This window comes from Mixophyes fleayi, chromosome 12 (genome assembly GCF_038048845.1).
Source record: "Mixophyes fleayi isolate aMixFle1 chromosome 12, aMixFle1.hap1, whole genome shotgun sequence".
Taxonomy (NCBI): Eukaryota; Metazoa; Chordata; class Amphibia; order Anura; family Limnodynastidae; genus Mixophyes; species Mixophyes fleayi.
In genome coordinates, this window is record NC_134413.1 from 78,760,377 (window position 1) to 78,785,341 (window position 24,965).

Here is a 24,965-nt window from a genome sequence, read left to right on the forward strand (position 1 = left end):
GACTTGCACTGTACTTTGTACCTACATAATGTCGTACGTGACCACCAAAGTGGATATCTCCAAAAAAGAATAAAAGGTAAAACTTTCTGTTTATTTGACATTTGTGTTCTAGACTGTAAGCTCCAATGGGGCAGGGACTAATGTGAGCCAGTTCTCTGTACAGCGCTGCGGATTTAGTGGCGCTATATAAATAGCTGCTGCTGCTGCTGGTGATAGATTACTTTTTTTTTGACTGTCAAACAGTGAAAAGTATAACAAGGGATAAGAAAGATTAACTATTTGATCTTTTTAGGGACATAACAAGGTCCCTCTGTAAAGGAAAGTAAAAGTAACATCTTATATCCTGCTATATCATTATATCATTTTGACTTTTGCAGCAAGATAAATAATAATACGATTTATTTTTAGTCCCTACCTGTTACTGCTGCCCAAATCTTCCTGTCTCAAATATATGCCTTTGCATCATATTGAGAGTATTTAACAATGGAAACATCTGACATTTAAAGTTTTAGAACCACGGGACACACTGAGTAGCCTGTTTAGCCCGGGTGAACGCACATCACATCCAGACCATATATATTTGCTGTATACAAATATTGGACAATCCTTATTCACTTTTGAATGTGCCCAGTGCACCCCATAGGGTTGCGTAGGAAAATCTGTGTTATTTCGTTACCGTATTACTGTCAATACTGCGCAGGTTCCGCGGTAACCTAATTGAATATGCCCCTATGTATATAATAATATGTAAAGAAAATAGATACAATACTGCTCACATGGCGATCCAATGGGAATGTTGGGGGCCTCTGTGTTGTCCAACTAACCATTTCATTTCAAGTACAGAGGCCAATAGGAGGCAGCACCAGGGGGCTTACAGCCCCTTTGGCAGGGTTTCTAATGGACCTTCCAGGAGCAAGGCAGAAAGAGTTTGGGGGACTCCAATCCCCCAGGAGGCAGCAGCGACAGAGACTCTTCCAATAGTGTCAGATGTGTTTTATTGAACATTAGAGCAAAGCGGTTCTCAAACCGGTTTGTCGAATGAGCAGCTTTGCAAATTTACAATAAACTCTTGAGGTTTAAAAACACAAAAAAAGTAGCTTAATTTGAGTGAGCCTAACGGGTTCAACGACGTTTAGATAGTTCAACCATGTTCGAGCTTGTTCAACCGTAAATGGCTTTAATGTGTAGTATTTTTAATGTGAACTGCAAACTCGAATGAAAAAAACCCAACCCAAAACACATAAAAAATATTATAGGCAACATTTTATTTCTACTTTTAATGAACTCATATGTGAGCTTGAGCCGTGTATTTGCAGTTGATCCCAATTAGAAAAACACGTTTGTACCGCTAACAGGTTCCAGGCCTGTAAACTGGCCAAGTCGATTGTTTTTTCAACTAGTTGGAATAATAAAGCATTACTATATGACAGCATTAGAATGTGAGATGGGAGTGAAGCAGATGGAATAAACAGTGACTGGCAGAGGCCAGGGAAGGAGAGAGATAGAAGTACAGAAAAAAATGTTGGCGCAAGGTAATAATCAGTGATAGGTCTCCAGGCACATAGGAAGAACAGGGCATTCTGCAAAGACTTCTGACAATTCAGTTTTGGAGGGCACTGGTCTCCACAGTGCACTCGCCCTGGTGCCCCTACAAATCTCAAGAGAAGCAGAGAAGTAAATGAGAAATGCGCTTCAGGAAACACTGGCCCACGTGTACAAGACTAGTGTGGGCAGACTCAATATGGGCAGCACGGTGGCTCAGTGGTTAGCACCTCTGCCTCACAGCACTGGGATCATGAGTTTGATTCCCGACCATGGCCTGTGAGGAATTTGTATGTTCTCCCTGTGTTTGCGTGGGTTTCTTCCTGGTGCTCCGGTTTCCTCCCACAATCCAAAAACATACTAGTAGATTAATTGGCTGCTATCAAAAATTTACCTTAGTCTCTCTGTGTGTGTGTATGTTAGGGAATTTAGACTGTAAGCTCCAATGGGGCAGGGACTGATGTGAATGAGTTCTCTGTACGGCGCTGCAGAATTAGTGGCGCTATAAAAATAAAAGATGATGACCAAGACATTGTGCACTTTTTACAAACTTCTGTATAATATAATTAACATGTGTTATTTAAAGGATACATTTATTAAGCAATGATAATTGTTTAGATTTTTTTTGTTTTGTTTTATAGTGATATGTGCAGTACTTTTATTCACCAATCTAAATATTAATGTGTGTTTCTCAAAATGTATTTACTTGATTTCTTCTTTTCAAGGTCTTGTTTGCTATCTTCCGGCGAACAGAGACAATGGCCGAGTTTCGAGGAAAAGTTGTTTTGGACGGTTAGTATTGCTTTCAAAAAGAATTAAAGAAAAAACTCTTAAATTAGAAAAATTAGAAAACATATTAGCAAATTTGTTTTGTACGATAAACAGAATTCAGTGTTGTGATTCATGCAGTTAGAAATAATATCTGTGATTTACTATATATCTATCTATAAAGTGATTTTTGTTAAGTTGCGCCATATCATAGATTGCAGTAGTAGTTTGGAGGGAAATAAAGAAATAACTAAAAAATCAATCAAAACTATACTAGGTTTTCTAATGACAAAATAATGAGCTTGGCCAATTTGTAAATAATTGTATCCTAACCCGAATTACATCCCAACAGCCCGCTAGCTTACATTTAATGCTGAGGACTTAAAGTTGTTGGGGTTGGAGGGAATAAATAAAATGTAGCCAGGAGTAGAAGTAATTGCTAAAGCTAATCTAAAGATATATAAGACTTTGTTTAATATTAGAAAAGGTCCCAGCATGTAGCAACATTAAATAGAATAGATCTAACACCCCTAAGACATATTAACATCACTGAATCGACTCCCTGGTTTTCCTGAGGTCTAAACTCACATAATACATTAATTATTGTGTCTTTCGTTCCTCGTTACTTAGACGAAGTGCGAGAATTCTGCCAGGAGCTTGAGAAGTGCAATGACTCAGCGCTGAGGATGATATATGAGTATTTCATAGATGATCTGACCTACATTGTGGAGTCTACGGATGAAGAGATTATGAGGGAGTTAAGCCTTCGGAAAATCCTCAACATTGAGGTAGGGGTTGCAAAATAGAGTAATACAGCAACAGAAAGTAAAATAACTATACCATGGACTATGAACATAGTTTTTTAATGCTCTGTTCACAAGTTTCCTCTCCTCCTGTTGCATCAAATGGAATCTCTCAGCCAATCACAAGCATGCTACTCATGTGTAGTAAGCTTAGGAATGATAGAAGCTCATTGGTGATTGGTGTAAGGACTTTCTTATTATGCAAATTATTGACCCATAGATTACAATAGCTGATTTTGGTTTTTGTATGAAACAACACCTTTAAGTCCAATTGACACAAATGGTGCCAACCAGCATCCAAAATTCTGTTTCTTCTGGAAATTAGTTTTTATTATCTTGAATGTACAACTTGCTGTAGATGGAATATAATGTACATTTTGCATGGTACATTTTATGCAAAATAGTGGCATTATCTTACAGCTATTACTATTCCCAGGAAAAGATATAATAATGATCTATCTACTCAAAGTGTCAAAAAATCCAATTATATTGCAGTAAAGTCTGCATCAACTATCGGATATCATTGTCATCACAATTTATGCAGATTGTTTGGATATTTTATGTATATGATGGAACAATAGTTTTTTAATTTTACATTTTTATTTATGTTTTAGTATTATGCAGACTTGCTAAAACAACTTGGCGCCTCTGTATTTTCTCAATTGTTGATACAAGATATTTTGGATTTGGGAAGAGAAGCTATGATAGGATTCTGGGAAAGTCTCTATGTTCTACAGGCTGATCGCCCGCATCCTAACTTACTTGCGGTCTTGGATGAAATCACTCGCACAGGTAACCAAGGTTATGTCCATCCGTCTGTCTATTTATCTGTCTGTCACTGATCTGGTTCTTATACAACACCAATACCAATTAGGGGATGTAGCCAGACTGTCGACACTGAATTGTCAGCAGTCACAATGACAATTTTAACCAGATAGACTGGACCTCTTGTCATTTCTGACTGTCGGCAATTTTGTGTCAACAGTATGGCCGTTGACAGGTTCAACGTCGACAGCTCGTGCCCAACCCACCAATTAGGATTGTTGTAACAATGCTTTATATAGAATATACATATATTTTTTATTTATTGGGGAATACCCTTAATGCATTACCAGTTTTGTAACAGTTTTAAACCATTAATTGTTCACTGCTTCTCTGATTACGTTTTAAAGCAATCCAGCATCCGCTGCATAGGTCAGTTTTAGGACTTTTATTAGGTTATTATAAGTGTTATACGCAGTCGTATTATGTACTTCTTATTCATGCACTTTTGAGCATATATATTTAGAAATGGTTGACAGCTTGGCCTGTATAAAATCACTTGTCCATATTCACAGAGGTGAGTGGGCCTGATCTCTTCATAAATAATAAGCCAATAAGCTATTAAATGTATATAGCGTGTATATATATATATATATCTAATATATAAATGCTTAGTGGCGTCTGTGTGTGAAAAAAAAAAACCAAGTTGCAGCGCCACCTGCTGGGCAGAGTTATACACTGACCTACTAAATTCTTAGTGTGTGTGGGAAAAAAATTTCAAAAAGGGCTGAAATTTGGTAGGGCTCAAACTCATTTTCGTGAGGTAATTTTACCTCATGAACACACATGTGTAGAGGCGTGCGTTAGTGTGTGTGTGTGTGTGTGTGTGTGTGTGTGTGTGTGTGGAAAAAAACTATTTTCTCAGAAAGGGCTCATCCAATTGACCTGAAATTTGGTATACTGACATTATTTGACAAAAAAATTAGAATAGTCAAGTCAGTTAACTTCCATCATCCCCCCTTCCCCCCGTGGGAGGGGTAGTAAAGGCTAAATTTACGAGTTGAGGGGTCAAACTCATTTTCGTGAGGTAATTTTACCTCATGAACACACATTAAAAAGGCCGCTTGCGTCGGGAACTAACGCTCTTCCCCTGAGGAGGCCTGGGCTAGGCCCAAATGCATGACAAGAACCTTTTTAAGACCTTAAGTAGCTTGATTTGACTAGAATGCATGAGTATCATGCACGGGTTAACTTGTATATATATATATATATATATATATATATATATATTAAGTCTGAATATTGAGGGGACTTCTACTATACTTTTTTTAGTCCATTTATTTAAAAGTGTTTACTATTGCCACCTCCTGCTCTCTAGCATTCCTGATACCCATATATCCAAACTTCAATCCATCTTAACTGATGCTGCAAGACTGATCTTCCTCTCTCACCGCTCCACATCTGCTGCACCACTTTGAAAATCCCTACACTGGCTCCCTGTGTCCTGCAGAATCCAATTCAAATTACTCACCCTTACCTACAAAGCCCTCAACAACACCACCCTGCATACATCTCAAATCTCATATCAAAATATTCTCCCTCCTGCCCGTTTAGATCTACCTCTGACTCATGCCTTGTCTCGTCTGTAGTAACCACCTCTCACTCCCGCCTACAAGACTTCTCCCGTGCTGCTCCCCACTTATGGAATTCCCTACCACGCTCAATTTAACTTTTCCCACAGCCTTCATATCTTTAGACGCTCTTTGAAAACCCATCTATTTATTAGAGTTTACCTTATCCCCAATTACACTATTCACAGTAATGCACCCTGACAACTGTCCCAATCTCCACTCTGAGCCACATTTGCTCCTCTTATTTCAGCTGTGCCCTCCTCCACTTAGAATGTAAACTCTTCAATGAGCAGGGTCCTTCGTACCCTTTGTTTTCATGTCTTTCATCATCAACATCATCATCAACATTTATTTATATAGCGCCAGCACTTTCCGTAGCGCTTTATTTATTTTGTCTACTTTATACGTCCCTGTTTTATGTTTGTACTGTTTTCCCTACTGTACAGCGCCGCGGAACACTCTTTACAAATCTACAATAATAATAGTAATAATAAAGTACAACAGTAAGAGTAACATTGTGCGCACCATTAAAGAATAGAAAACGTTTGTCTTTCATTTAACTGCACAGTAACTGAGGTTTCACAGGCTAACATTAAATGCTATGCAATTATCATGTACTAGATCAATTTGGGTAGGGTCATTGTAAATGTAAATGCTAACGGATAAGAAATTGGAAAGGATTTGGAGAGACAGCAAACGGGAGGATTGCGTGGGATGAGGTGGTGGAGGAGAGGGGTTGAGAGAAGCTTTCATTTTCTGTAAGTTTTCTGGAAAATTGAGTGATAGAAATACCATAGCTCCTATAGAAGAGAAGTAATGTAGGTGTTAGTGAGAGGTGTTTACCAGTGACGCATGTCAGACATAGATCTAAAAAGATGAGAGGAAGATGTGAGATGTATGAAGGGGTTTTGTAGGGATTTGCAAAGTAGTATAACAGTGATATCGGACGATCAGTATTGCTGCGGTATTTAAGATGGATTGAAGCCAGGATAGATTTCGTATTCTTTCAATATTTATAAGCTGAAGGCAACTGGACTGCGAGATAGACTGTATGTGAGAATAAATCAGAGTGCATAGTCAACTGTGACACCAAGGCAGCAAGCTTGGTAGACTGAGGAAATTATGGTGTTATTGATGATGAGGAAAGTTTTGAGGTGTGGTGGTAACTCCGGGAGGTGGGAAGATGATAAGCTCTGTTTTCATCATGTTAAACTATCGCTTCAAGGGAAATCCATGTAGCCTTAGCAGATAGGCAGCTGGTTACATGAGTTAGAAGGGAAGAACAAGATGAGAAGAGGTAAAATCTGGGGAACATGGGTAGATTTGAGTTGAGATTTGAGATGTACTGGTAGAATCTGGTGTTGGTTAGATTCTACTAGAATGCATAAAAGAAATACAAATGGACACCAATTTAACCGAATTCCTGTGAGACTATATATCCTTTGAAAGAAGCAAATGATGGACAATGAAGCACTCCAGTCCTTTATCCAGGACTGGAGTTCTTCATTGTCCAACCTTTGCTTCTTTCAAATGATTCAATATATGTTGGAAAAAAGCACCCCCTCATAAGTGGTGCACATTAATTTGAAAACGTGACCAGAGAGGATGATCTATAACGTTATTGTTCTATAAGACTATTTATCCTATCTGTGATTATTTTCCAGAAGGCCACTATTTTTGAGCAGGCCCACTATACAAGCAAGAAGGTGCGGACCTGGTTAAATGGTCTCCATTACAGATCTATCATGTTTGGGTACAGGCGATGTAACCATTCTGGGAGTATATGTCAGTGACTATATAGTTTGTAGGAATTTTGTTCTGTTACTACACTTATACAATATTTTGTTGTTCTGGTATGAACCTTTTCCAGGTCTCTACTTGAAGACAAGTCCACCGCCTAGATGATTTTGTGGACCTCAACTACAGTGCTACTTGCGGATAGATGTTTGTGGTAGAGCAAAGAAATTTATAACTTTATATAAGGGAAATAAGAACATGTAATTTCTATTTGAGTTAATTTCTTCTTTGGTGTCCCACTTAGGCTTGAACAGCAAAATTATGTATTTACAATTACTAGTAGAATCTGATGTTATGAATTTGGCATCTCTTTTGTAATTTTGCGAAGGAAAAAGATGCTAATTCACTAGCAACATGGTGAAAGCGTGAGATACTGGCCATGATCCAGAGTCTTCACAGCTTCCTACAGATCCTGTATGGAAATAGGGCTGAACCCTATTTTAAATTTAACACAAATGTTTCATGAGAAACCTATCTGAAGATGAAACTTTTGCAGTCTTTTGTGACTTAATAGTGTTAGTGACTTCATCTTCATTGATTTTCTTTTGTTTAAACTTAGGGAAAGAGAGTCACCAATGTTAGGGAGACCACTGTAGATCAAACACTCATGGGTATGTTTCAGGGTATTAGGGTCTGCTAAAAAGTCTCTGTAGAGAGAACATAGTTATTCACAATACAATTGAAAATTGAGTTTATCCATCTTGAGTTATTTTGCCATGTTCCGTTCTTGTCTCTTCTCGCTTAGACGGTTCAACATTCCCTGGAGGCTCTCAGACAATTTGCTCTATAAGTTATAATAGTAAAAACCTGTATAGTGATAGTAACTGGGGAACTTGTTGGTCAGTCTACTGGGCTGCTTTGAAAGGTAGTCCGATCTAATACAGTGAGTGTAATGGGCACCAAGGTTATGTGTTGCTGTACAGAAGTAGCCTTGTCTCTTGCCTTGCCTCTTCCCAGCTTGGTAAGGAAAATAGAGACACAATATTTACTGCTAGAACCCATGGGGTGATCTGCAAGGTAGTTGTGGTAATCAAGGTATGAAGTCTTCTGTAACACCTTAGGGCCCTCAGATTCCAGATTGATAGACAGTTTGGTGTTCCTGAGCGATGTAAAATATATTGCTTTGTCTCTGTAGGGTGTATAGTAATGGATTGTGTAGTCCGCAATGGGACACAAGAAGAAAACTTTTATGCCGGTTGGGGCCTGCAGTCCCGGATATTATGTGGCATAAATATGCCAAACGGGAGGGCCCCAGTATTGTGAACTAGCTTATAGGGGTGAATGAGTAACCAATGAAAGCAGTAAGTCCATGAATGCCAACCATCAAGTCTGGAGATGTGCAGTTTGGGACTGGATCAGTTATATAGACGGTTCATGAAGGATCTGCCATAGTTATGCAGGTTCCAATAACCATAGTCGTAAGATAATGCAATCTATGTAAATTTCAAGTGTTCTTATTATTTTTAGGTCAAACTCTGATGAACCAGATTCTGTTGGACCAAAATGGACACTCACTGACTGCAAAGCTTCTAGGTAAAAATGACTAATCCTGACCATGGCAAAACTATTAACTTGTGAGAATTTTGTTTATTTAATGGATGGCATATAAATACAGGTAGGTGCATACAGTATACTATAGGCATTATACCTATTGAGGTTGGTGTAGTTGACAATTCAAAATACGAGTAGTACGAGAAAACTGCACAAAATAATAAGGAGACCTTGGAGATCTCCAAGACCCAAATTGGGTCTTGGAGATATAGGGCATTTTCAGATTCGTTTCATGGTACTTACATTTTTCAAGAAGTGCCAATATATTTGTTTTCAAGCAATTTGGGCCAACAAATGATACATAATTTAAATCCACTGACCAGATCTGTAAAATATGTTTGTTCTGTGTGTGGTCAAGTCTTCCATAGATATGGTTACTCTGTGCTCAAATAAATTAACATTTCACTTAAAATTGCTAAACTATTTCTCATAGTATTTTATTTATTTTTTTGTTCCTAAATGGCATCAAGTTAAATTTGATGTCATTTATGATACATTGAATGAAACGATTAGTTTACTGCATGTTATGTTAGTCATCATATTTCATGAAAGATAATATTACAATTTTTTTTGTTATTTGAGACTTATATTTTGTTTGGATTTTCTTTAGAAATTCAGAAACAACACAAGCAACATCTGTTTGAAAAAACACAAAAATTGATGGAGCACAGAGCCCCTGGATCTAACCAAGATCCTAAACATTTCTCCATTTCTGATCACTATTTGGATCTAGTTCTCATCTCCAGCCAGCATTTCAGATGTCGTTCTCAGCATGAGATCATAGACACTGGTGGGAAACATGAGTATTACTTGAAGAAAGCTCAGGGTTCATTGGAACGGATTTCCCCCAGGAGACTGTTTCGTTGGTGCCATCGATCAGGCTGTGTTCCACGAAGAGTAATGATTAGTGGTGTACCAGGAGTAGGGAAGACCACACTGATGCAGAAGTTTGTCCATGACTGGGTGACTGGAAAACTCTACCAGAGATTTGCTTTTGTCTTCTTCTTTAAATTCCGGGAACTCAACAAACTGAATAAGGTCAGCTTGGAGACGATGATCCTTCAACAATATCCATATCTTGAAAGTCAGCTTGAAAACATCTTACAGAATCCTGAAAACCTGCTATTTATATTTGATGGCTTAGATGAAAGTAATCACCAAATGGATTTCACATCAAGTCAAAATTGCACCAATATACAATGGCCAGACAATGTGATTGTCATTGTGGTCAGTTTGTTGAGACAATCTCTTCTCAAGGGTTGTTCTGTGCTAATGACCAGTCGCCCAACCAAATTATCATTGATTGATACTGATCTTTTCCAACGGGTATCTGAGATCATGGGATTCTTCCCCAAAGAAAGACAGACATACTTTGAAAATTTCTTTGGAAACAAGGAATTGTCAGAAAAAGCTTTTCATTATGTGAGGGAGAATGACACACTATACACCTTCTGTTATATCCCATCGTACTGCTGGATCATATGTACAGTATTATCAATGTGCTTCAAAGCCCAAAATACAAACAATGATCGGATGTTATTATTGCCCAAAACAGTGACACAACTCTTTGTGAGTTTTTTTACTAACATTCTGGCCAATCACAGTCAGGATACACAGCGTGCTCGGGAACTGCTAACATCCCTTGGGTGGATGGCAGAATATGGAATGATGAATCATGTTCTTGAGTTTGATCGAAAATATTTAGGCTCATTCAATGTGGACACATCCTCAAAACTCTTGTCAAGTTTTATGGTTGAATCTGATCAGCCTCCTGATTTGACCGTTTCATTTTTACATCTTATCATTCAAGAGTTTCTTTCTGCTTTAGTCCATTTTATTGACTATTCTCCTGAGAAGTTGAAGAAATCTCTACAAGATTCTAGATCTTTTGAAGACGGACGTGCTGAAATATTTTTACGATTTCTTTGTGGTCTGTCTGATAGTTCCACCAGGTCTCTTTTAAAGCCTTATTTGGGAGAGCTCTCTCAACAAGCTTCCATGGATGTCATCAGTTGGCTTTCTAAGTGCATTTCATTGGAAGATGAACCCATGGAAGAATATGATGAAGAGAACGAAAGTTTAAATATAAAAAAACGCCTTAGCATATTTGCTAACTTTTTTGAGTCCCGGAATAAAGCTGTGATGCGAAATAGTCTCGGATCCAAAGTCAATTTAGATTTTTCAAAGGTTCACTTGACCCCTGTGGACTGCACTGTGTTGGCTTTCGTCCTCGATTCCTGCAAAGACGTTCAAAGTCTTAATCTAGATTCATGTTTTATTCAGAGTGAGGGACTGGAGAGACTTGCACCTGTTCTATATCCCATCCAGGATCTCAGGTAATGTAGACAGGGCTGCAAGAATTATAGAGTGGACACTGCCTTAACCATTGTGCATGAAACACACAAATACCGATCAGCTTTTTTTTTCTCTGCCATTGAGAGTTGAGCTACTGTAGGATACACCCCCTCCCAACTTCAAATCTGTCCTTTTCCTTTGTAAGCCCCCTGCAGCTGGAAAAATTGCTTCTAACTGGATCTAAATCTAATTGTGAATGATACCTGATATGTATAATTGTGCAACAAACATGCATGTATATGCACACCTTCTTCCATTAGGTTAGCTGGAAGAAATAGGTTCCTCGATCATTTTACCTGGGAACAAAAATCCCATTTAAGTGCTGTTCCATTAACTGTGCTGCTCTAGGCAGGTGGCAAGTTTGGCTATATGGTAAATTTAGTTATGACTGCTAGGTCACTAAACAGTGTTGAGTATGTCTGAAATATTATGCAAAGTGGATTTATATTTCGTTAATGTCTTGTTTGAAGTAGTTATTATAAAATGAATAACAAATTAATTTTTATTTACACTGTACAGGCTGTCCAACAATGACCTAAAAGATAGTGATGTTCAACTATTATATCAGATAATAACTCATTCACAGTTCGGGATCCAGAAGCTAAGGTAAATATCCAATTTCCACTATGGGGTTCTATTGCTTTTGCAGCTTTCCACTGAGAGTGATGGTGTATGATTTCTGTTTACCTCCAGCTTGAAGAATAATTCTCTAACAGAGAAATCTTGTACATTATTGGCTTGTGCCATAAGTAGTATCGAGAGCAGTAGTAAGCAAGTCCTGCAGGAACTTGACCTGTCCCGGAACAATCTGGCCGGGAAACACTTCTGTGACCTGATGACCGTCCTGTCCAGTGAAATGTGCAGGGTAACTCATCTGTTGTGAGTATTTGTACAAGAATTGGACAAGTATACAGTACTGTAGAAGGGAGGTACTAAGACAGGATGGGGCAATATTTGACTTAGAAATTCATTGAGGCAAGCAAAGCAAAATATGGTATAAATTAACTCCTGGACAACCCATGTTACAATGCAAGGTGCAAATTATTTTATTGTTTTGTATGTAAGGAAAATCCTGGCTGCTTTTTCATATAGCACACAAATAGCTTTATTTTTGCACAATGAAATTTAAAGTTGATTTAGAGCAAGTCCTACCCCAACTATAAATCTGTCCCCACATTTTAAATTTACCTCCCCCTCCAATGCAACATGGTTTTTCTATGGTGCAAATTTACTCCTTTTCTTTTGCTTTGCTTGTCTTAATGAATCAGGCCCACAATGTCTCCACTGATTGTTAAAGACCTCCGCTGACACAATAACAAGCTAGTGAATGTCACAAGGCCGAATATTTTCTTAAGGAAGAAATTTATTATGTGAAAATAAAAGATAAAGATTCCATAGCGCCTGACATAAACGAAATACATGAAAATGGTAATAACAGGTACGTGGGATCAATTGAGCAGAATAATACAAGCATGGATGAAATGAACAGAACAAATTGCAAGGCATACAGAACAATTCAGCATTCAGCATCAGACATGACAAGGGTCAAGGGTGGTAGATGGATGACGAACAACAGTTATAGAGGACCGTGCCCGTGAGAGCTTACATTCTAGAGGGTTGGGGGCTAGTGACAGTAGGACCAAGTGTGGAGAGACATGGAGAGTGACGAGCGAAATAGAGGTACATAGTGGTGGAGCACCAAGACATTAAGCAGAAGGTCCATGATAGTGTGGTAGCAGGTGCTTCTGAGGGAGTTCAAGAAGAGAGAAGGTAGGAAGCATATGAGTGAAGAGTCAGGGGTGGCAAGAAGATAACAATAATGAATAAGACTGCGTGAAGTCTAAGTGAACACAGTAATCTAGTTAAGCTGATCTTTCGGATTCCAAGATAATCAGGGGGATAATAGAGGACATGGTGGGGTGAGGGCGACCATGGTGTTTATCGAAGGTAGATAGAGCTTTGCAGGAGTTATGTGGAAAGCATGTGCTCCCTAGGCCTCTAGACCTAGATATGGATGTACCAGAAGCATAAATTCATAGACCTTTGAATGACTGCACTCACCACTGTCTGTGAGTGGTGGGGGATTACAGGTGGTGTAGATATACCTTTGTGCCCAGTTGGATCCAGAACAGAAGACTAATTAGGAGAAGAGAAACACCTGGAGAGGACAAAAAGAAAATGAGACTCCCTGGACGAACGGGAGAGAGCCTGATGTACCCAGTCATGTGCAGAATTCAGTTCCCTATCACCAGTTCAATTTGGAGCATTTTGTTTGTGGGCACAGCCACATGACCCGTCATGAGGGGCGCAGTACATGGCAAGTAGCTGTGGAGGCCTAATGGGGACCCTGCAGTTTGGATTATGGGGGCAGATTGGGTAATCCCAGACTTTTTCAGCCCCCGGGTAGGGGTGGCATTTGAATTGTGGCCCATTTGCTCCCCGATGATTTTCCCCTTGTCATCTATGCCCCAAACCCATGCAGGTTCCTACCTGCTGCAGAGTAGTGAAGGGCAGTACTGTGACTGCTACTCTACTGGACACTGCAGCTGGGTAAGAACTGTTGGACAGTCCATTAAAGGGGGCAGACCCACAACAAAACACTTCTCCTCTCCACTGCTCACAGCACCACAGTCCTAACTGCTGGTCCCAAAATGAAAAAAATAAAATAGGCAGGAGGCAGCAGATGGGGGCAAAAAAAAGCATTCGGCATCTGCATTTCTACAGTAATGTAATTGAATCTTAGATTTCATAGACTGGTATGGAATGAGTTGTCCTAAATTATATATTGCAATGATTATGTGTTATGATATGGTTTGTATCCCATCTATCTCCTATATACATACTGGTTCTACTTCTCTCTTGCAGGCTCCAACAGGTGAAGCTGACAGATGAATATGCTCCATTACTGGTGTCACTGAGTATCAACAATAACCTGACACACCTGAATCTGAGCCTTAATTACTTCACCGATGCCAGTGCCGGGTACATCAGGGACCTTATACTGAACTCAGCAAGCCTAAAAGAGATCAGGTATGTATTTAAAAAATGGAGGGATCTGATGAAGTTTACACAAAGTAGACGCGTTTTACAAACTGACGCATTTTACAAACTAATATATTGCAAAGGTGAAATGGTAAGTAAAGGAAGCCCTGATGTCCAGTATTATATCTGGAGTTTATTTGACTCTAGGAATTGTGATTAAATATATCACTAAATTAGCAATTGTGCACCCCACACGCTCGTGCCCCACTCTGCAAAACCCCCACATCATTTGTATTGGGAAAGGTCGATGGATGGTTGGTAAAAACGAAAACAAGTTGGAGAAAACAGTATATATGGCTATAAACGTATTTAGCCGATTGGTGTGATCAAACAAATGTCTATCAGCTTTGCCTATCACATCAACCATCTATATCCGTGCCGTACTTTTAAATGGAATGGAGGGCACAATCTGGTGCCTCCACCTTGATGTGGGAGGTGCTGAATTGTGCCATATGTCTAAATGAATTGCGCTTCATTTGTAAATAAAATGAACATATAATTCTATGCTGTCCCTAGACAGGCGCTATAGATATTGCCTATTAAAATAATGCAGTGAACTTTAGGGCCCAAAAATGGCTGCTCTCAAAAAGGGACTACTGCAGTGGTTCCCAAACTGTGTGCAGTGGCTCTCTGGGGCACTACAGCAATCTCAAAGGGGTACCGCAGCCAGGGCCAATGGTAAGCAAGGTTGGGAGCTACTTGGTAATTATTTTAGCTTAGTGGTGACATGAAAAAATTTTGAAGACACTAAGGGGCGTATTCAATTGTTAGCGTTAACGCTATCAAACGAGTGCTCAAAAAATCTTAGCGTTAATACGGTAATTACCTGCGGAATTTCAGCTCGCTGCTCCCTGAGCTGCGAGCTGAAATTTTGCGAGTAAACTACCGTATTAACGCTTTTCGCGCGCAATATTACCGTATAAACGGTAATATTTTTTGAGCGCTCGTTTTTTAGCGTTAACGCTAACAATTGAACACGCCCCTAAGGATGCCTTGAACTGAGAAACTTTGGGATCCACTGGACTACTGAATCCCACTACAAGACTGACAAAGAATGAGGAATCATTGACAGTGCCTCACTTGTGAACTACCAATAGTAAGCAAATTTTGCATGTATAGTATATGTCAAAATATAGTACACTTTATTAATAAAAAACAAGAAAAAGATATATAAAATGAATATACAATGGAATATTCAATATTAATAATAACACTTGAATTGCATGTATAAAATGTCAATTAATCTATACGTGCATGGTGCACCTATTTAAAATTACATGCAAAGTACTGCTATCTCATATAGATATCTTCTTCCACAAAATAGAATCTTTGCTCATTCTGCTTTTAGTAAACTGTATCACTGCACCTAATCTCCAGCTCCTCGGAAAGTTCTTTGACCACCCAACTTCTCTATGGCCCTTGCCACTGTTTGTAAATAACCCTTGCTGTGAGATTCTCAGCAGAATAAACCATTGACTACAGGACAAGCCAGAACCACATTCTTGAGCTATGTATTCTAACACATGACAATCAGTAAGCATAGTCCTCTGTTTTCTCATTCTAGACTTGATGTAAATGAGTTTTCCAAAGAAACAGAAGACAATTTAAAAGGACTGGAAGCCCGCAAGCCAGGTTTACAAGTTATTACGCAATAAACACTGAGATACTACTGTCCATCCATGTGACCGTCCATTCTTACAGTGATTGTAGAAAGTCCAACTGTTCCAATATTTATCATCATCATCTTCATCATTTATTTATATAGCGCCACTAATTCCGCAACGCTGTACAGAGAACTCACCCACATCAGTCCCTGCCCCATTGGAGCTTACAGTCTAAATTTCCTAACATGCATACACACACAGAGACTAGGGTCAATTTTTTTTATAGCGGCCAATTAACCTATCAGTATGCTTTTGAAGTGTGGGAGGAAACTGGAGCACCCGGAGGAAACCCACGGAAACACGTTCCCATGTTTGGGAATCAAACTCATGACCCCAGTGCTGTGAGGCTGAAGTGCTAACTACTGAGCCACCGTGCTGTTATGTTCATCTGGGAACTTGTACCTGTAGATATTTCACTGGTCCTTCATGTAAATGCTGTATAAATCTATGTATGAATAAATTCTTATTTTTGTGGCCAAACATTTCTGACCTAAAATAAATAGTAAAACAGTAAAAAAAAATACTGTGATATTGATTCTCCTTTACTCTATATGTCAGTTTAAATGAACGGTTGTCATAGTCCATCATTGCTGCTCAACATTGGTGAACATAACAGGATTCAGAGCAGTCAAAGCTCATACAAATAGAAATGATAAGGTTATGGATTAATTGTAATGTCTGAAAGAGTACAAAGGCCCCCAATGTAGGCATGTGGTTTAATTTATAACAGTCAACTTTTCAGTCAGGAGAAGCCATGGAGTACTTGATAGCCACCAGGGTTCCAGCTAAATGCTCCTCCAAGCCAGGCAAGAGAGAGTACCAGAGGTACCTGACGATTAGTGGATGAGAACCAAAGTTGAGACACATGACTTAGAAATCAGGATTCATTGGAAGAGTCAGGAATAAACTGGGTCAGTTACCAGATAGCAAGCAAGGTGTCAAGTCAGTTGACAAAATCAAGCTCAAGGTCATGGAAAGTGAGAGTCAGATGAGACCAGAGAAAAAAAACAAAGTCAGATTAGAAACGCAGAGACAAGTCACAAGTAGAGTCTTATAAATGGAAACTATATTTGAGCTCAAGAATCAGAGTTTACATAGACAGACACTCTGTTGAGTGGCCAGCAGTAATAATACATCACACTACAGTTAAAGTCTTCATAAGAGGCAGCAAGCAGTGAGGAATCCTACCCAAAGTAGGAAGACCACTGGCTATAAACTAGGAAACCTAGGTTTACCTACCCTAGCAGGGAAGGATGTTACACAAATACCAGAAGACTCAAAAGAGAGAAGCAGAGTACACCCAAGACTATAGTACCTAAGCTTTACCTTGGGACTCACAGAAGGAGACAGCCTACCAAATACAGCACATGTTTAAAAGTAGAAGACCTACGTCACCAAAAGCAATGTTTAGTCAGAATCAGAGATCACTCTGGTAATCTTGACCAAATTGCCGGATAAAGGTATTTTTGAAGATCCCTTGAATCCTTCCATGTATTAAAGTAGCAAAAGGAGATCCCTCAGCACAAAGGACCAAGAAAGAGAAGAGAATTATAATGTAGTATGTTCAGAAACACATAGACATGATATGGGTTAAATATGTATATGTTCACCTTAAACTGGTGAAAAATAGGCATAAGAACCAAATAGAGCCATGAGCAGTCAGCCAAGGATTAATCCGTAAACAAAATATTTTTTATTTCATTTTAAAAAATCCCACTGCAATAGTGTAATATTGTTACACTAAAACATATTAAAAGAAAAGGATTGCACTCATATATAAAACAGGAGAAGCGCATTTGTAAAGTTGCAGTCTCAACCCCGATCTGCAGTCTCAGGAGCGAAACCCCTTTCCCCAAATCTCCTGGAGAGCGCAGACCGATCAATATTTGTTATACAGTTCATCAGAGAAGCAGAAGACAGAAACATGGTGAGAGACATTTACAAGTACCTGATTGTACTTTTGATTGTTAAAATAAAAAGACTGAATAATATCACCATTATAACATCTGATTCACATGTCAGACATCCTGTTGAAACATTGTAAATTAGTATAAAATTCTAATCAAGGGTCTGATTCATTAAGGCACAGAAAATGAATGTATTGTGCGTTTTTTTTTCTATTTCACTACAAGCGGATCTGAAGAAACATCTCTTGTAGAATATGGGTCAACACAATACGTTACATCAGATTAACTCTTTTCATTTTCTTTAGACACAATACACTGACAGGTCCGTACAATACATATATGAATATAAAGTTTTTTTCATTTTTCAATGAAATACATTTAACAGGATGGTATTAATGTCTGCTGCACATAAAATGCATTTTACAGCTGCTTTTGTTTGCAAACACATGTTCTAGCTGTATACACAGACATCATCACTAGTAATCGGCATTTAGATCCGTTCTGTAGCTGGTGCAAGTGTGCAAGTGATACGACATATAAACTTGGCTTAGAGTTTGAATCGGACGCTGCTTTGTGCACTCAAGCTTGGCATGCCGTTACTGTACATTGACTACGTGCATATGCCCAGTCCCTTCCCCGCTACGCCCATGAAATATTAGGCTGTCGCAATTGTCTTAAATGAAATTGGCTAGTGATTAGTTGACAAAAACATAAATAATTATATAAATTCAGACATTGAAAAAATAAATACATTCACATAAAGTCGCTGTATAAACGAGAGTGTAAAAATAATATAAAATACTAAGACATACTTGTCATCTTTTATAACTTTCCTTCCCCATGTGGCAGGGGTACTAGGGTGTGTGATGATGCCATTGCGTCACAGCGGCCCCGTCCCCTGATAGAAAATTCCAAAAATTGCAGCATTGCATAGCGGGAGCAGGGCTTAATGATGCAAATTTGTGTCATTAAGCCCCGCCTCCACCACACTCCGGGAGGATGCCTACTCTTCCGGGATTCCGGGAGAACTCCACGAAATTCGTGAGCCTCTTGGAAATTGCAGGAGAGTAGGCAAGTATGTACTAGGATTTATATACTGAAAATGTGTGCACAACACATACTGGCGCTCAATACAATATTAAAGACGGTCAATATGGGGGGTATTCAATTGTTCCTCCGGGCGCCGCCGGGACGAGCGCGTTAAAACTATTACCGTTTATACGGTGAACTTGCGCGTAAAAACCGTTAATACGGTAGTTTATTCGCTGAATTTCAGGAGCTGCGAGATGAAATTCAGCGAGTAATTACCGTAGTAACGGTAATAGTTTTAACGCGCTCGTTCCGTCGGCGCCCAGAGGAACAATTGAATACCCCCCATAAAGTCTATTCACAAAAAAAAAAACACTGCCTTCTTGAATGGCGGCTACCTTCCTTCTATATGTCAGCTGGTAAATCCGAACAAACAAGGTTCTGCAGACAATAGGGAACAGATGGACAATGGCACCTAATAGTGTAGTAGTTTTAGGAATAGACTCTAGAAACGAATACAGCTATTTCACGCAAGGTACGGCATGCTAGTGGACTTACACCCAAAGATGAATCAGGCTCAAAATGTTTAGATCCTATCAGATCTCAGCAGTGTCGGATCATTACTTGTGGGCTATCGGCTTTGCTGAGTACCCAACCTTACTTAATTACTGTGTACATCCTGCATGAAGTAGCAATAAATAATGTCTGATGTTGGGCCAGCGTGAAAATGAAGGATACCATTCAGTAATGCTGATACTCTAGACATGGTGTCGTTTGTTACAGACAGAGATAATTTTTTATTTGCCATCTTCCTCGTTCAGCAAATAAACCTTACCATGCTATAATACTTTTATACCTTTTCCAGATAATATTTTATAATATTATAGAATACTCCGATTAGTTTCATGGTCAAACACAAGTTACAATATCAGTTTTACAAGTGCAGTCCAGTCTAGCAACATTCTCTTCTTATCATTTCCTTATTGTATGTAGCACTTATATATGACGTGTTGTTCCTGTATTACTGGTCATGTGACTTGTATCGTACTTTGAACCTGCATAATATAATACTTAAACGGCAAGGTGGATATCTCGCAAAAAAGGAATAAAAGGTAAAAATGTTTCCTCTTTATTTGAAATGTATATAATAGATTCCTTATTTGACTGAATAAAACAGTGACAAGTATAACAAAGGACTGAGAAAGAATAATTACTTAGATAAGTAACGCTTCCTTTCTGTACTAAAGTTTGTGTCTTGCAGCCTGCAATGTATAATCCGTCTTTCTACTTTATTTAAATTCTCACTCTCTTTGTACAGTATGTAATCCATTTTAATTCTGCTTGGCAGCACGGTGGCTAAGTCGTTAGCACTTCTGCCTCACAGCGCTGGGGTCATGAGTTCAATTCCCGACCATGACCTTATCTGTGAGGAGTTTGTATGTTCTCCCCGTGTTTTGCGTGGGTTTCCCCCGGGTGCTCCGGTTTCCTCCCACACTCCAAAGACATACTGGTAGGTTAATTGGCTCCTATCAAAATTGACCCTAGTCTCTTTCTGTCTGTCTGTGTGTGTATGTTAGGGAATTTAGACTGTAAGCTCCAATGGGGCAGGAACTGATGTGAGTGAGTTCTCTGTACAGCGTTGAGGAATCAGTGACGCTATATAAATAAATGGTTATGATGATGATTAAAGTTAAAAAATGGACAACAATTTCAGCATGTTATAGAACAGTACTGTCCAATGTCTGATTATAGATAGATTCTCACTTTATACCCACATGATATACAGAGGGAGCTTATTATCTGTTAAATAGGACTAATCATTCAGATGATTGAGTGGGCAACCGTCATGACATCTCTTACACAAAATAAATGACCATAAATATTTGTATTATAGTATTCAATGTGCACTTTAGAAGATAAATATAGATAGTGGACCTGATTCATCAAGGAACGTAAATGCTGATTTTGTGCGTAAAAAAATTTGATCTGTGCATGTTCTGAACCGGACCATAGGCAACGAAACGCAGCAACGTTCAATTCATTTACGTGCGCAAAGGAAACTTACTACATCTAACGTTTTCTGGGAGGGAACGAGACGGGGAGGAGGTGTTTGTTTGTAGTCAGTGTACAGTAATGGCATGCCAAACTCGAGTGCACCCAGCAAGTCCGATTCAAACTCTGCCCATCTCAAAGTTACTTGTTTTCCTGCCGTACCTCTTGCTCCAGCTACAGGGCTAGTCTAAGTCCTGATTACTAGTGATGACAATGGAAGAAACCTCCATTCTCCACCGAGGGGTCTCTCTGAGTTTGTATCTTGCAACGTGGTTTGATGTGATTCTTGCCTAATCTCATTTTTAGGTCTGTAGTTTTTTTGCAAACTACCTCTGGAGCAGCTGGTAGAATAGTGGCCAAATTTGTATCCTTCAAAAGGACTGCCCAATGTTTTGTTAAACTATGTTTCATCTTCTGGGCCGAACTGTTGAATCTGGTGATGAAATATAATTTGTTGTTTGTTGGGATGGTTGGTGACTGCATCCTAGAAGGGAATCTCTGCTTTCCGATTGTACTTCTTTGAAGGCTCTTGTTGGTTGTAATGTTTCTCAATGAATATTTGCAGTACTTTTATCCACCAATCTAAATGCTAATGTGTGTTTTATAAATGTATTATTGTGATCTATTCCTTTCAAGGTCTGGTATGTTAGTCCCCTGTGAACAAAGGCAATGGATGAGTTTCGTGGGAAAGTTGTTATGGACGGTAAGTATTGCTTTAAATGAAAAAAAAGTGTCTTAAATGAGAAAAAAATGGAAAACAGATTTTTTAAACAAATTTATTTTGTACAATAAACAGACTTGAATATTACTACGCATCTAGTTCTCTTGTAATTTTTTTTTTATTAAGTTGTGCCATGTTATAAACTGCGGTAGTAGCTTATCAACCGTTAAAAGTGGAGGAAAATAATGATTGCAAACCAATAAATACAATCTAAATTATAAAGGACACATTGAGATTTTGTTTAATATAAGACCCAGCATGTTGCAGTAAAAATAAAGCAGAACATTAAATACAATGCATCTCCCACCATTACAGAATATTGACATCAGTGAATCAGCTGCCTGGTTTTCCTGAGGTCTAAACTCACATATTACATTAATTATTGTGTCTTTCTTTCCTCGTTACCCAGACGATGTGCGGAAATTCCGTCAGGAGCTTTCTAAGTCTGAAGATTCAGAACTTAGGATGATATATGAGTATCTCAGAGAGGATCTGACCTACATTGTGGAGTCTATGGATGAAGAGATTATGAGAGAGCTAAGTTTTCGGAAAATCTTGGATATTGAGGTAGGACTAATGGACTAATACAGAACAGAAAATAATAGAATTGTGTCATGACTTATGGTCACATATTAACATAGTTGATGAGGTTGAAAAAAGACACCAGTCCATCAAGTTCAACCTATATTAGATCTCCTGCGATACTTCTCTTATATTTGACATTGATCCAGATAAAGCAACCGCCAATCTGTTTCAATCAGGAAAAATCCCTCCTTACCCAATATTGCAGTCCTATATCTCCCTGGATCCACTAGTGTCCTTCTTTTAAATAATGGTCGTATCCCTGGATACCTTTTTCAGCTAAAAAATTGTCTAAACCTTTCGTGAACATATCAATTGAATCTGCCATCACAACCTTCCCTGGCAGTGAATTCCATATCTTGACTGCCCTTACTGTAAAGAACCCCTTCCTTTGCTGGTTGTGAAACTTCCTCTCCTCTAACCATGGGGGGGTGGCTGTGTGTCCTTGGGGTTAAAAGTTCCCTTGAAAGTTCTCAGCATTGACCCTTAATGTATTTGTACATAGTAATCATATCCCCTCTTAGAAGCCTGTTTTCTAAAGTAAACATGCCTAAACTGACTAACCTTTCCTCATAACGTGATGACTCCATACCCTTTATCAATTTTGTCGCTCTTCTCTGAACCCTTTCTAGTTCTAAAATGTCTTTTTTATAGAGTGTTGCCCAGAACTGTACTCCGTATCCAAGATGAGGTCTTACCAACGAATAATATATACATCTATGGCCCTTCTTATGCATGCCAATACTTTATTAGCCCTTGCAGCTGCTGCTTGACATTGAGCACTATTGCTAAGTCTACTGTCTACGAGCACAATCCATAGCCCATTGGGGATAGGGTGAGGTTCTATGGAGTGTCACCTTGTCACCATGCTTTCAGAAAAGGGGAGGAGAAACATAGTAATACACATTATACCCAAACAACATTAAATGGTGGAAAGAAGATATCATTGTAGATATTTGGCCCATAGATTACAATAGTTGATTTTCATTTTTGTACGATACAACCAAATAGAAACAAATAGTGCCATCCAATGTACTGTACATGTTAAGGGTTTTTATTATCTTAAATTCACAACTTTCTGTAGATGGAATATACTGTAATGTAAGATCTATGACACTTGTTAGGAAAACCTATTATCATATGTTACCAGGGCCGGATTAAGGGAATGGAGGCCCCTGGGCTAAGGGGGCCTCCACTCCCCCGTGAGGGCCCCCCCCGCGCGATCCGAGCTGCCTGCGCCCCCCGTGATCCAAGCTGCCCATGCTCCCCCCCCCCCCCCGCCTTACCTCCTTCTCCGGCGCGCTGTACGCTCTTTACTGAGGAGATCTCGTGATAATGAGACTCACGAGATCTCCTTAGTAAGGAGACTACAGCGCACCGGAGAAGGACCGCAGTGAAAGTGCTCAGCAGCACTGATTGCGCCGGGGGCGCTCCCGCCCCCGACCGATCAATACTGCTGCTGAGCACTTTCAAGGGCCCCCTGGATGCCATAGGCCCCTGGGCTGTAGCCCAGCTAGCCCTATGGTTAATCCGGCCCTGTATGTTACAGCTATAACTGTTCTTTATTTAATGTACCTAAAGAGCTAAGTGTTGCAGTAAAGTGTGTTTCAGCTGTAGAATATAATTATCTTTCCATTTCATCTGGATTTGGTTGGATACATTATATATTGAACAATATCTTGTTTTAATTTTTGATTTTTATTTATGTTTTAGTATTATGCAGACGTGCTAAAACAACTTGGTGCCTCTGTATTTTCTCAATTGCTGATACAAGACATTTTGGATTTGGGAAGAGAAGCTGTGATAGGATTCTGGGAAAGTCTCTATGTTCTACAGGCTGATCGCCCACATCCTAATTTACTTGCAGTCTTGGATGAAATTAGTCGCACAGGTAAGACCAAGATTTTATCTGTTAGTCTGTTTCTCCCTAGGTTGATTCAATTTCAGTGTACAAATAAGCTGTCAAGTATTTGTGTGCTACATGAAAAAAACAGATAGCATTTAATTTATGTGCAAAATATAAAACTAATTTGCACCCCTTGCATTTTAACATGGTTTTGTAAGTAAGAAATTTCTTGCCTAAGTTCCTTAATGAATCAGGCCCTATATATTTAAAGTTGTGGTAGTCTCACCAATAAGATCATACCCCCCGTAATTCAATAATCCTTATTTAGCAAAAAATATGGAAAGAGAATACAGATCTGGCAACCACATCTATCTTTAATGGCTGTCAAGCCATGCCCTCTTAGCATTGTTTTAGATCGTAAGCATTGTGGCTTTCTTCATCATATCAAAATACATTCAATAACGTTCTATCTTTGTGTTCTTAACAGGTGCGTGTGCCAGATAAACTTGGCTGCTATAAATGCTACATAGCTATACATAGGGCATTGCTACATTTGTAACATTATATCATTGCAACACTAGTAGTAATAGTAAAAACCTATATAGCATAATAACTAGGTTACTTATCAGTCAGTCCAGTGGGCTATTCTGAAAGGTGGTCCAAACTAGTTGTGTCAATGCTTCCACCAGCTTTGTATTGTACAAAAGGTATGAATAGTTCATGCTAGATACCCATGATGGGATGATCTGAGAAGTTGTTCTGAAAGTTAAGGTAAGAAGTACTCTGTAACAATTTAGAATCCTGTAACACACCGGGCTGCACACCCAATCCCCGGCGCTCTTACCTGGTCCCGCCAACCACTCGCTCCGTCCAGGCCACCACCATCTTCATTTCGGGTCTGTGCATGCGCAGA

The 24,965-nt window shown here is 39.1% G+C and overlaps 2 protein-coding genes across 3 annotated transcripts in view; both read left to right on the forward strand.

The window, feature by feature from the left end:
* LOC142108908 (NACHT, LRR and PYD domains-containing protein 6-like) lies at nt 1–16,399 on the forward strand. The gene is made up of 10 exons (XM_075192880.1): nt 1–76; nt 2,268–2,334; nt 2,941–3,098; nt 3,728–3,905; nt 8,771–8,836; nt 9,465–11,190; nt 11,729–11,815; nt 11,903–12,088; nt 14,075–14,239; nt 15,816–16,399. Exons 2-10 carry the CDS (start codon nt 2,301–2,303, stop codon nt 15,904–15,906), a joined length of 2,691 nt encoding a protein of 896 aa, XP_075048981.1. The 5' UTR covers nt 1–76; nt 2,268–2,300; the 3' UTR covers nt 15,907–16,399.
* LOC142108909 (NACHT, LRR and PYD domains-containing protein 3-like) overlaps nt 15,816–24,965 on the forward strand; it is a 20,005-nt gene continuing 10,855 nt past the window's right edge. Inside the window, exons 1-4 of one of the 2 annotated variants that reach the window (XM_075192882.1) lie at nt 15,816–15,883; nt 21,540–21,606; nt 22,034–22,191; nt 23,920–24,097. In XM_075192882.1, the coding sequence (XP_075048983.1) occupies nt 21,573–21,606; nt 22,034–22,191; nt 23,920–24,097 (370 nt within the window). In that variant the 5' untranslated portion in view covers nt 15,816–15,883; nt 21,540–21,572. Of the gene's footprint in view, nt 15,884–19,894; nt 19,964–21,539; nt 21,607–22,033; nt 22,192–23,919; nt 24,098–24,965 lie in introns of those variants that run through there. The other variant, XM_075192881.1, reaches the window with a different exon arrangement.